The following is a 12,331-nucleotide window of genomic DNA, read 5'->3' as shown; positions in this document are numbered from 1 at the left end:
TAAATGTACCACATTTTTTGTATCCATTCCTCTGTTGAGGGGCATCTGGGTTCTTTCCAGCTTCTGGCTATTATAAATAAGGCTGAGAAAAAAAAATATATATATATATCCCCCCCCAGACAGGGTTTCCCTTTGTAGCCCTGGCTGTCCTGGAACTCACTCTGTAGACCAGGCTGGCCTCGAACTCAGAAATCCACCTGCCTCTGCCTCCCGAGTGCTAAAAATATGTACATTATTATACAAACAAGTATTATGCCCATTAGCAGGCATTGACACCTATGGAGGCCCACATCTGATGGCCCTGTACTAGGGGCAGGAACCATGTCATTCTGTCCCCACCAAGGCCATGCTGGACTCAGCACTCACTTACCATTTCTTGTGACTATCATTTGAAACTTTTTAGGATGTAGGAACAAACCACTAGCTTCCAGCAACCTAAAAGTTAAGACTGCCAGCTGGAAAGGTCAGGTCAGGAGCTTTGGGAAGATGATGGAACACTTGCCCCCCTGGAAGGGAGAGGCTAAGTAACATTCCTCAGACCCCGGATCTGGGGGCACATTCCACATTCCACAGGATGGACTTTGCCCACCATCAGACAAAGGAAGTCCTTGCCACCTCATTCCCTAAAGACCAATCAGTTTAAAGGGTGCACTGTTCTGCCAATCATACTGTGCTTAGTTGCTGATTCTCTGTTCTGTCCCTGGAAACCATTTAAAAACTTACTCTAACGACTGGGCCACCAGGGGTCACTGCCTCTTCTTTGGGTTTGGGAGGAGAGACTCAGACTTGAAAAACTTCTGATCCGCCAAGGATCTTCAACAGCCGACCTATTTACTCCAAGACCCTCTTCCTCTAAATCTCCCTCCACTAGTCCCCATGGCCCCACAGTGCCAGTACTGGTTACAGGATCCTCAGCCCATACTAGACTGGAGACTGGGGCCATTACACCCCCCTTCACCAGAGGGAGGAATGGGAGAAGACCTGAGAGCCACCTCCCCTGATACCACGGTGGCACTCTCACTGAGGGCAGGCATATGGGCCTCTGGAAAAGAGACAATCCGGCTATGCAATATTGGCTCTTCTCTTTGGCCAACTTGTACAACTGGAAGGCCCATCCCCCCTTTTTCCAAAGGGTCGCTTAATCTCTTTGAGACTGTTCTACTTATTTATTTACTTATTTCGATTTATTTATTTATTATATCTAAGTACACTGTAGCTATCTTCTGACACACTCCAGAAGAGGGTGTCAGATCTTGTTACAGATGATTGTGAGCCTACATGTGGTTGCTGGGATTTGAACTCAGGACCTTTGGAAGAGCAGTCAGTGCTCTTAACCTCTAAGCCATCTCTCCAGCCCAGAGACTGTTTTACTTATAATGCAGGAAGCCAGAATCCAGAAAGAATACCCCCTCAGACACGGGGACCCCATTGATTGACCAGACTGTTGAGGGAGGCCAGGAATGCAACCAGGCTCCTGGAACAAGGGATCATGTGACAGTGTCAATCGGCTTGGAATATGCCCCTCTTGCCTGTGAAGAAACCTGGGACCCAAGACTAAGGAGGACTGTCTAGAGGTGGCTAAACACCTCTTGGAGGAGCTGGAAGGATTGGGATACAGAGCCTCAGCCAAGAAGGCCCAAATCAGCCAGAGAAAAGTAAGTTATTTGGGCTTCCTGCTGACAGATGGCCAGCGCTGACTCAAAAGGAGACCATCTTGTGTATCACTCCTCCACAGAGCCCCAAGCAGGCACAGGAATTCCTAGCTAGGTATGACTGGTTTCTGCTGGAAATAGATTCCAGGGTTTGCTGAATTGGCTGTCCCCACCCCCACCCCCTGACTAAAAACAGAGGAAGAAGAGCAACAGACTGCTCAAGCTCCTCGCCTGATGCCAGTAGACTTTTCCACCTTTATGTGGCTGAGAACAGGGGAATAGTCAGGGGTGCTCACCCAGTGGCTGGGCTCTTGGAAGCACCCAGTTGCCTATCTGTCAAAGAAATTAGACCCTGTCGCTGCTGGGTGGCCTGCTTACCTGGATAGCGGTGGTGTTTCTAGTTAAAGATGCTGATAAGGTGACTCTGGGGCAGAACCTGAGTGTGGCATACCTTGGAGTGTGTTCTTCTCCAGCCCCTGGATCGGATGACTGACCAACGCCCACATGACTCATTATCAGACTCTGTTGCTAAACTCAGATTGGGTGACCTTCAGGTCACCAGTGGCCCTCAACCCAGACACTCTGCTACCTGACCCTGACCTTAATCTGCCAGCTCATGATGGCTAGCAGATTCTAGCTGAGGAACAGGGATGGTAAAAGGACCTGTAGATCACCCATTCCCTGATGCTGAGGTGACCTGGTTCACTGATGGCAGCAGCTACCTGGTAGAGGGACAAATGCAAGGAGTAATACAACATTGTGGACAGGCACCAGGCAGACTGGGTAGAAACGCTTCTTCCAAGAACATCAGTCTAAAAGGCAGAGCTGATAGCTCTGACCAAAGCCTTGGACCTGGGGGCAGGCAAAAAGATCAACATCTACATGGAGAGCAGGCATGCCTTTGCCACAGTCCACACCCACGAGGCTATATACCAAGAGAGAGGACTGCTCACATCAAAGGGAAAAGAAACAAGCAGGAAATCTTGGATCTGATGTAGCCAGCAACTGTGAGTATTATTCATTGCCCAAGATCTCAAAAGGGAAGAGACTCAGTGTCCCGGGGCAATAACAAGGCACATCAAGTGTCTATGCAGGAGCCTATCCTGGTTAAGAGCCTGCAAGAAACACCTGCTGAGAAATGGGTCTGGACTAAGGGATGGCTTCACTCAAAATATATAAAAGAAGAAAAGACTCAGATTGCTAGCCACCCTACCAACCATTACCAAGAGAAGGTAGGTAATGGAGCACACAAGAAGGGAGAGCTATACTTCCCAGAAAGCAAGCAAAAGACAAATGCACAGATGGACTCATTTAGGGGATAAAAAGCTTGTCCAAGCAGTTAAGAGACCTAAATATATATACCTCAGGTTCTGGGCAAGAAAGAGAGTGTAAGATATGCCAGCAAGTAAATGCTTATGCAGCCATGAGTAAACAGGGCAAAAGACCTAGGGGAGAACAGCCTCTAGTTTATTGGTAGGTTGATTTTACAGAAGTTAAGCCAGGAAACATGGTTACACATACCTTCTAGTGTTTGTAGATGTTTTCCCTGGATGGGTTGAGACAGCAAAAAACAGCTACCCTGGTAGCTAAGAATATATTAGAATAATATTTCTCTCTCTCTCTCTCTCTCTCTCTCTCTCTCTCTCTCTCTCTCTCTCTCTCCCCCTCTCTCTCTCTTTCTCTCTCCCTTAAATTTATTTATTTATTATATATAAATACACTGTAGCTGTCTTCAGACACATCAGAAAAGGGCATCAGATCTCATTACAGATGGTTGTGAGCCACTATGTGGTTGCTGGGATTTGAACTCAGGACCTAGCCGGGCAGTGGTGGCGCACACCTTTAATCTCAGCATTTGGGAGTCAGAGGCAGGCAGATTTCTGAGTTCGAGGCCAGCCAGAGCTACACAGAAAACTACAAAGTGAGTTCCAGGACAGCCAGAGCTACACAGAAAAACCCTGTCTCGAAAAACAAACAAACAAAAACACACACACAAAAACAAACAAACAAAAAAGTGAGTCAGGGATTGGCAGAGATATTGGGGACTCATTGGAAGCCCCATTGTGCATACTGTCACCAGAGCTCAGGGCAGGTAGAGAAAATGAGCAGAACCCCTAAAAGAGACCTTGCCTAAATTGACCTTGGAGGCTGGCTCTGACTAGTTGGTGCCCTTCCCCTTGGCCCTGAACACCCCCTACCATTTTAACCTGACCCCTTTGAGATCCTGCATGGGACATCCACTCCCTTGACCCCGACTCTTGATCCCCCCAGATTGATTTTTCAGGCTGACAAGGATCTTATGACTCGAGTGCAAGCTTTCCAAATCAGCCACCTGGAATTGTGGCCTACACTTAGTGCCTTATATAATGCAAGTATCCCAGAGGTTCCACACAAGTACCAATTGGAGATTGGGTATATGTTAAGAGACATTGTGTTGAACACAAAGTGGAGAGAACTGTTTCTGGTGTTGTTGACCACCCCAACCTCCATTAAAGTGGTTGGAGTAACTGCCTGGGTTCACATCAGATTATCACTTGTGCCTGATGCCAACTAGATAACAGCCAGACACTCAAGTAACCTCCTCCTGCAAGGCCAGAGAGACCAGGAGGTGGCTATGGTGTATCTTCTGGCACTGAGCCTCGGCAGCCCCACAACCCTACCAGGGTGACTTGGCAGGTGTTCCCAGCCACTGGTGATGTGGCTTGATCCACTACCTGAGTTGTATCTGGTAGCTGAACCCTGTCTTTGATCTCTGTGATTTAGTGGTGAGCTTTGACTTCTGGGGTATTGCTGCCCTGGAGACACAGGGGGAGGGGTTGCCTGAATATAGGGGACAAGTGACTTGTAAATCTAGACCATGTCCCAGAAGAGGCCTTGGAGGGTGGGGCTTAGGGTGTGGACAACCCAAAATTGAAAAGTGTCCTGAGAGAAACGCCCATATATGTGCGCCCTCAAGATGAGAGTAGCCAGCAACAGGCCTATCAGTGTTAGGGGGCCAACCATTTCTTCTATGCTCCCTGGGGGTGTGAAACATTGGGAAACACATACTAGAGACCATTCTGGGGGTAGTTAAAGATTCAATGGCCAAGGTGAGAGAAAGGTTAGCCAAGAGAAAGAGAGAGAACAGAGTCAGGGCTGGTTTGAGTCTTGGTTTAACTCCTCTTGATTAATCACCCTTATAGCTACCTTGTTAGGACCCCAATCAGTTTAAAAGTCAGACTGTTCTGCCAATCATATTGTGCCTAATGTTGGTGGCCCTGAGAACTGTATAAAGGCTCAGTGGATGGGCTGCTCAGGGTTGCTCCCTCCCTATGTGCGGGGTGACCCCAGCATGCTGGATTAAATAAAATTCCTCTTGCTTTTGATTTGATTCTGGCTCCACGTGGCTCACTCAGGGGGTCCCCGGTAAGCTAAGGCTCGACAGAGTCTTGCAAGCTTAGTTCATGCACCTGGGGCCATGGTCACTAATATTTGGCTCCAGAGTAAACACTGTCTTATTCCTTTTACATGTGTTTTGAACCACACACACCTTCCATGTTGGTGCTAGAAACTGAACCTTGGTCCTCTGGGAGAGCATGGAGCCATATCTGCACCATCTAGTTTCCTTGTCATTATTGCTTCTGGGTATCCCCCTGATTCACCAAAGTGCCAGTATTCCTGGCATGTGCCACCATGCCTGGCCAGTCATGCCATTTATGTGATGATATAAGTGATTCATATGCTTTTAACGAACAATTTTAAATTTCCATATGCCTTTCTAGAATTAGAAGAAAATTTTACTTTTCATTTGAAAAGTAAAGTTCCCGTGGAAGTGTAATATGATACGGTGTTAAGGAAACTTTTTTCCTTTTGCTTATTCTCACTCCCCAAGTGAGTTTCCTTAACCCATCAACCAAGTAGTTTCCACCTTTGTAGAATGTAATCCAATGATACATCATGACTGATATGATCCATGCTTACTAATGAATGTTAATTATTTTTACCCCCCCCCCCACTACCGTCAGCCTGCTTTGCCTTCTTCACATCTACCCACAAGTCTTTGAATTCTGGCTCCCATGTTCTAGTGTCTCTAGCACAATATTCACTAACTGTTGATGTATCCTTCTTTGCAGTCTGGAATCCCTCCTCCAGCTCTTGCTCCAGATTTGAAGTTTGTATGTGCTTTTTCTTAGACTCAAGCCAGTAGCATTTATACATGAAAGTATAAGTGATTTTGAGAACAGCTCTTGCCGGGCATGGTGGCACACGCCTTTAATCCTAGCACTCGGGAGGCAGAGGCAGGCAGATTTCTGAGTTCGAGGCCAGCCTGGTCTATAGAGTGAGTTCCAGGACAGCCAGGGCTACACAGAGAAACCCTGTCTCGAAAAACCAAAAACCAAAAAAAAAAAAAAAAAAAAAAAAAAAAAAAAAAAAAAAAAAAAAGAAGGAGAGAGAGAGAGAGAGAGAGAGAGAGAGAGAACTGCTCTTTTTTCAAAACTAATTCTAAGTTCTATGTAGGCACAAACTTGATTTGATATTCTCATGTATTTGTATACATGTATTTAAGACATGTATTTCATGTGTACCTCCTAGGATGTTGTTATATACATTTTCAACAATATGTATACTTTAATACTTATTCTGCTTATATAACCAACGTATTTGTAACAATAATGCCCGGTATTTAATTACCCACTGTCAAAGGAAAAAAATGCCCATATTTTCAGCAAATTTAAACAACTATTTTTCATTCGTGATTCATGGTTCTCTAAGCATCTTACCTATGAAACAAGGTGTTCTTGGGCTGGTAAGGTGGCTCGGCAGGTTTAAAATAAAAAAAGTACTTCCAAAAACTGCCTGATAACCTGAATTTGATCCTTAGAACCCACAAGTGGAAGGAGAAAAACAACTCTTAAAAGCTGTCCTCTGACCTCATACATCCATCATAGTGTACACATAAACTGATGCCTTCCTTGTAAGTGGGGTAGTTACGGTGGTTTGAATGAAAATGGTCCACCCAGGCTAGAGGTTTGAATATTTGCTCTCCAGTTGGTAGACTGTTTGGGAAAGATTAGGAGGAAGTGTGTCACTGGAGATGGAAGTTTCAAAAGGCCCTGCTGATTCACGGTTAGCTCTCCCTTTGCCTTGAGCTCCTGCTTCAAGATGTGATCTCTCACTTACTGCTCCAGTGCCAAGCCTGCCTGCTTGCTACCATACTCCCCACCACGATGGTCATAGACTCACCCTCTGAAGCTGTAAGCCCCAACAAACTGTTTCTTCTGTAAGTTGACTTGGCCATGGAATTTTAGCACAGCAAGAGAAAAGTAATTAAGATGGGCAGGGACAATCATCTCCCTCCCTCCCCCTGGAGGATATGAAAGGTCCTGGGGGAATTTAGGGATATGAAAGAGCTATTGTAAGAAAGGAAAAGGGAGCAAGGAACACTGGGCAGGAAGGCTACATGCTGACATCATCTTGACTTCTCTCCCCCACCCCCACCCCCAGGTTAATAGCAATAGAGCTTGGGTACTTTACAGGATTTGGACTGGTTCCTATACTTTTTAAAAATGTTTGTTTTATTTTTGAGATATGACTTCACTCTGTACCCTAGAACTCCCAGCAATCTTCCTGCCTCAGCATCCTGAGTGCTGAGATTACAGATAAGAGCCATCTTACCCAGCTCTTGTAGTTCTTTAAATAGCTACCCTCCTCTCCCTTCTCCTCCTCCACTCCTTCCTCCTCCCCCTCCTCCTCCTCTCCTTCCTTCTTCCCCTCCTCTTCCCCCTCCTCTCCCTCCTCCTCCCCCTCCCTCCCCCTGCCCCTCCCCATCCTCCTCCTCCTCCTCCTCCTCCTCCTCCTTCTCCTCCTCCTCCATGTCTTTATATGCTGCTGGACTGCTGGGATTACTACAAGCATTTGCTATTATGCCTGGCTGGGAGGATGGTTGATGGTTTTTGTTTGTTTGTTTGACATAGGGTTTCTCTGTGTATATCTTTGGTGATCCTGGAACTTGTTCTGTAGACCAGGCTGGCCTTAAACTCAGAGATCCACCTGTCTCTGGCTCTAGAGAGCTGGGATTAAAGGTATGCTCCATTGCTGCCTGGCATTCAAGGACACTTTTTGCTCCATGACCAAGTGGAGGTTACACTACACGCAGGATTAAAAAAACAACAAAACTGCTACTTTCCTTAGGGTATTAAAACAGAAGTTTTCTTTCTTTTTTAAATCATACTGGCCCAGGTTGCACAGGCTTTTTCTTTTTAAAAAAAGATTTATTTAGGCAGGCAGTGGTAGCTCATGCCTTTAATCCCAGCACTTGGGAGGCAGAGGCAGGCAGATTTCTGAGTTCAAGGTCAGCCTGGTCTACAGAGTGAGTTCCAGGACAGCCAGGGCTATACAGAGAAACTCTGTCCTAAAAAACCAGGGGGGAACAAGATTTATTTGGGGCTAGGGAGATGGCTCAGTAGTTATGAGCACTGGCTGATCTTCCAGAGGTTCTGAGTTCAATTCCCAGCAACCACATGGTGGCTCACAACCATCTGTAATGGGATCTAATGACCTCTTCTGGTGTGTCTGAAGACAGCAACAGTGTACTCACATAAAATATATCTTTAAAAATTATTTTTATTATTTGTAAACAGTGTGTCTGTGTGTAGGTATGTACACTTGAGGGCAGGTGCTCACTGAGGCCAGAGGCTAGATCTCCAGAGGCTAAGAAACTGGAGTTGAGGGCAGATGTGAGCTGTGAGACATTGTTATTAAAACTTTTAACTCAACTCCATCTGGGGATCCATCCCATATACAGTCACTAAACCTAGACGATATTGTGGATGAGGGGAAGTGCTTGCTGATGGAAGCCTGATATGGCTGTCTCCTGAGAGGCTCTGACAGAGCCTGACAAATACAGAGGAGGATGCTCAAAGCCAACCATTGGACTGAGCTTGAGGTCCCCGATGGAGGAGTTGGAGAAGGGACTGAAGGAGCTGAGGGGGTTTGCAGCTCTGTGGAGGGAGCAATAGTGTCAACTGGCCAGACACCCTTCCCCCACTGGAGCTCCTGGGGACTGTACCACCAACCAAAGAATACACATGGAGGGACATATTGGTTCTGGCCAAATATGTCCCTTGTTGGCATCAGTGGGAGGAGAGGCCCTTGGGCCTGAGGGTGTTTGATGCCCCAGGGTAGGGGAATGCCAGGGCAGAGGACAGGAGTGGGTGAGTGGGTGGGTAGGTTGGGGAGCACTGTCATAGAGGTCCCGGGAAGGGGGAATAGGATAGGGGGTTTCCGGAGGTGAGGGAAGACCTGGAAAGGGGAAAACATTTGAAATGTAAATAAAGAAAATATCCAATAATAATAATAAAAAAATCAACTCAAGTCCTCTGCAAGATCAGTGTGTGCTCTTAAATACTAAGCCATCTCTCCAGTCCTTTCTGGTCTATTTTTGGATCAGTTGCTGTGAGGCTCCTGGTTTGTTGTTTGCATATTCGAAGTTCTGAAGTTCAGTTAGTGTGTTGGCAAGCTCTGATACCTACAAACTTTAGAAGCTGAGGCAAGAGGGTTATGGGTTGGAGACCAGTCTGAGCTATAATATAACACTTTATCTCAAGAATAAAAGAATTTTTAAAAAAGTTTTATTTATTATTATATCTAAGTACACTATAGCTGTCTTCAGAAGCACCAGGAGAGGGCACCAGGAGAGGGCGTCAGATCTCATTATGGGTGGTTGTGAGCCACCACGTGGTTGCAGGGATTTGAACTCAAGACCTTGGAAGAGCAGTCAGTGATCTTAACCGCTGAGCCATCTCTCCAGCCCAAGAATAAAAGAATTTAATGATAATGATACATAGCTTTAAAAAACGTCCAATTTGTTTTTTTTTTGTTTTTTTTTTTTTTTGGTTTTTTGAGACGTGGTTTCTCTGTAGAGACCAGGCTGGTCTCGAACTCAGATATCCGCCTGCCTCTGCCTCCCAAGTGCTGGGATTAAAGGCATGCACCACCACTGCCTGGCATCCAATTTGCTTATTGATAATCTGGTTTGGTATGGTCTTTTGCAGCCTATCACAAACCTAGTTACAAAACAAGGGCTTGTTTAACACGGCCGATTTGTGTTATATTGCTAGAGATTCCTATTATAAATGGACCTGTGCAACCTTTTGGGGACTAACCGGATGCATCCGTTCAATACGATCAATAAATAAGTAGTTTGGTGTTCTGGAGTGACCTAGCCTAGGAATGATTTAACCTAAGCTCTGTGGGTAGCTGGAGCAAAAAGCAAACTACCTCTGACCTTCGGTTTGTCACAGAACTGATCATTATTAAATGTGCCACCCGGAGGGGCTGCCTGGTGCCTTATTTCTCATGCCAGGCTCCCGCAGGTCTAGGGGCGGGCTCAGCAGCCATCTTTGTGTAGGGCAGCTCCCACGTGCCGTGGCGTCCGCCGCCATCCTTCTGCTGGGCGGTGCTTCCGCCGGCGTGCGGGTCGGAATCCGCAGTGGTCTGCGGGTGATGGAGCGTCGGGCGGGCTCTCGGCTTAGGGCATGGATGCTGTTACTGCTCCTGTGCCCAGTGCAGGGCCGCCAGAAGGACTCAGGTGGGCTCCGGGCGGGGCCGAGCTTAGCGCCGCGGCTCGGGATCCGCTCGGGTCCCTGGGTGCTCGCTGTGGCCCCCGGCGCGCGGAGGATGCAGCGCGAGCTGGACAGCGGGCGGGGGCGAGCATAGGTGTTTGGTGGGCCTCTTCTTCTGGTCCTGGATCCCCGAGAGTAACCCCCATCCTCCGGGATTGGGGATGGTAGGAAGAGAGGGATGTTCCCTGTTTACAGCAGAACGCTGTTCTGTGCTTCCCAGAGGAGGGAGGGAGGCACTTGCTAGCTGTTAGGACAAAACAGATGAGGGAGGATTACGTCCGAAAGTTTGCACTGATTGTCTCGATGGGGTTCAGTTTGATTAGGTGAGAATCCATGTAGAAGTCCGGTGTCTACATAACCTACTGAAGGCCAAACATTAATAGCTTGTGACTTTTCCAATTTCTTAGATACGTGATGGCGCAGGTAGAGGAACAGACTTGACTCAAGCCCCGACAAGTTACACAAAGAATCGTTCTTGGCATTTCCACTACTGGGAAAGGAAGGGGATTTCTCCAAGTGTTGGTCTTCTGTTGCTTCTGCCTGCTGCTTGGCAAATACGAATGCCAAGGGTATTTATTCTGTTAACTCTCATTTCCTTCACTTTTTGAAGGCTCAAAATGGAAAGTATTTCTTGACCAAATTAACAGGGCTTTGGAGAATTATGAACCATGTTCAAGTCAAAACTGCAGCTGCTATCACGGGTGAGTTCGTTGGTGTGTCTCTGAGAGCTGGATTCTTGTCATAGGGACCTCCCCTAAGTCCCTTGAGAGATCTTGATGGCAGTTATTAGTGATCTAAGCACGTCTTGAGACCTTAGATGGCTCTCTTAGTGTATGGAAATGCTCTGGGATGGGAGAGGCTCTGTGTTCTCCACATTGCCTCTGTTCCCTATGGTATTTTAGCAACATGTGCTTTCTATTTCTTCTATTTCTCTTGAAAGCTTCTTAGGTCCAGATCCATGTCTGGTTATTATTGTCTCTGGTGCTAGTTGTCCTAAACTGCACATTAAAAGGAATGAGCATGTTCATCATCTAATCAGTACTTCCTCTTGGTTTTATCTTTAAGGTATGCAAGTTTGGGCAGGGTTAGTGCAGTACATTGAAAGCAGGCCGACTACCCCTCAGGGCAAGCCACTTAACCTTCTGATAGTCCATCAGCTAAATAGCAGTCCTAGCTCTTCATCTTTTACTTGATCCCTCAAAGATGCTGATGATACTGAAACTCACTCTGTGCTGAAGTTGAGAAGGGATGTGATTTGCTCCCTGGTGACTGCAGCCTATGCTCCTGAGTTTGATATTTCTCAGTTATCCATGGTGCTCTTGTGGAAGAGTGGCTCGTTCCTATCCCCTGCTCTCCCCCCCTGCTTAGTGTATCCTCTAAACAAAACTCTTGGGGATAGATGGGATGGTGTCGTCAGCCTCGTGGCCTGCTTTGGCTCGATGTTTTCCACTGTTCTTGCACAGCGTCATAGAAGAGGACCTGACTCCTTTCCGAGGTGGGATCTCCAGGAAGATGATGGCTGAGGTGGTCAGGCGGAAGCTAGGAACCCACTACCAGATCATTAAGAACCGGTTATTCAGGGAAGATGACTGCATGTTTCCCTCCAGGTATCCTCTGGGGTCCTCTAACACTGTTAGTACACGGAGGCTGACTTGATCGCACTCCTAGGAACCAGCTACAGGAATTTTTTTTTTTCTTTTTGGTATGCCAGCCATTTTCTGTAAGCCTAGTGTACATCATTAGCTATGATGGCTTAGGCTCTGTCCCTTCTCTTCTTTGCCTGTTTCTACAAGCTGTGGGGAACAGGCTGATGAAACCTGGCAGGGGGATGTGGGCTCAGGGGGAAGTGAAGCAGAGGGATTTAGGAGTGTCCTTTGTGGGCCAGGCCTGCTTTCATGGCCTCATAGTAATTACTCATTGTACAGATTTCTTCATTTAGTCCTTTAGCAGAATATTTAAATTACTCCTTACAACACCCCTGCAAAATTCAACTAATATGGCCATTGCTGGAGTGAGCATTCTTTAAAAATAAAAAGAAAGCTGGGCGTGGTGGCGCACGCCTTTAATCCCAGCACT

General features: G+C 46.8%; 1 protein-coding gene across 2 annotated transcripts in view; it reads left to right on the top strand.

The window, feature by feature from the left end:
- Nucleotides 1–10,047: 10,047 nt before the first annotated feature.
- Nucleotides 10,048–12,331, top strand: part of Poglut1 (protein O-glucosyltransferase 1) — a 26,353-nt gene continuing 24,069 nt past the window's right edge. Inside the window, exons 1-3 of one of the 2 annotated variants that reach the window (XM_021184666.1) lie at nucleotides 10,048–10,221; nucleotides 10,663–10,956; nucleotides 11,719–11,862. In XM_021184666.1, coding sequence (XP_021040325.1) covers nucleotides 11,768–11,862 — 95 coding nt within the window. In that variant the 5' untranslated portion in view covers nucleotides 10,048–10,221; nucleotides 10,663–10,956; nucleotides 11,719–11,767. The remainder of the gene's footprint in view (nucleotides 10,222–10,662; nucleotides 10,957–11,718; nucleotides 11,863–12,331) is intronic. The other variant, XM_021184665.1, reaches the window with a different exon arrangement.

The sequence above is a fragment of the Mus caroli genome, chromosome 16, assembly GCF_900094665.2.
Source record: "Mus caroli chromosome 16, CAROLI_EIJ_v1.1, whole genome shotgun sequence".
NCBI lineage: Eukaryota > Metazoa > Chordata > Mammalia > Rodentia > Muridae > Mus > Mus caroli.
Note: the sequence above shows the minus strand (reverse complement) of the source record. Positions and strands in the feature narration are given on the sequence as shown.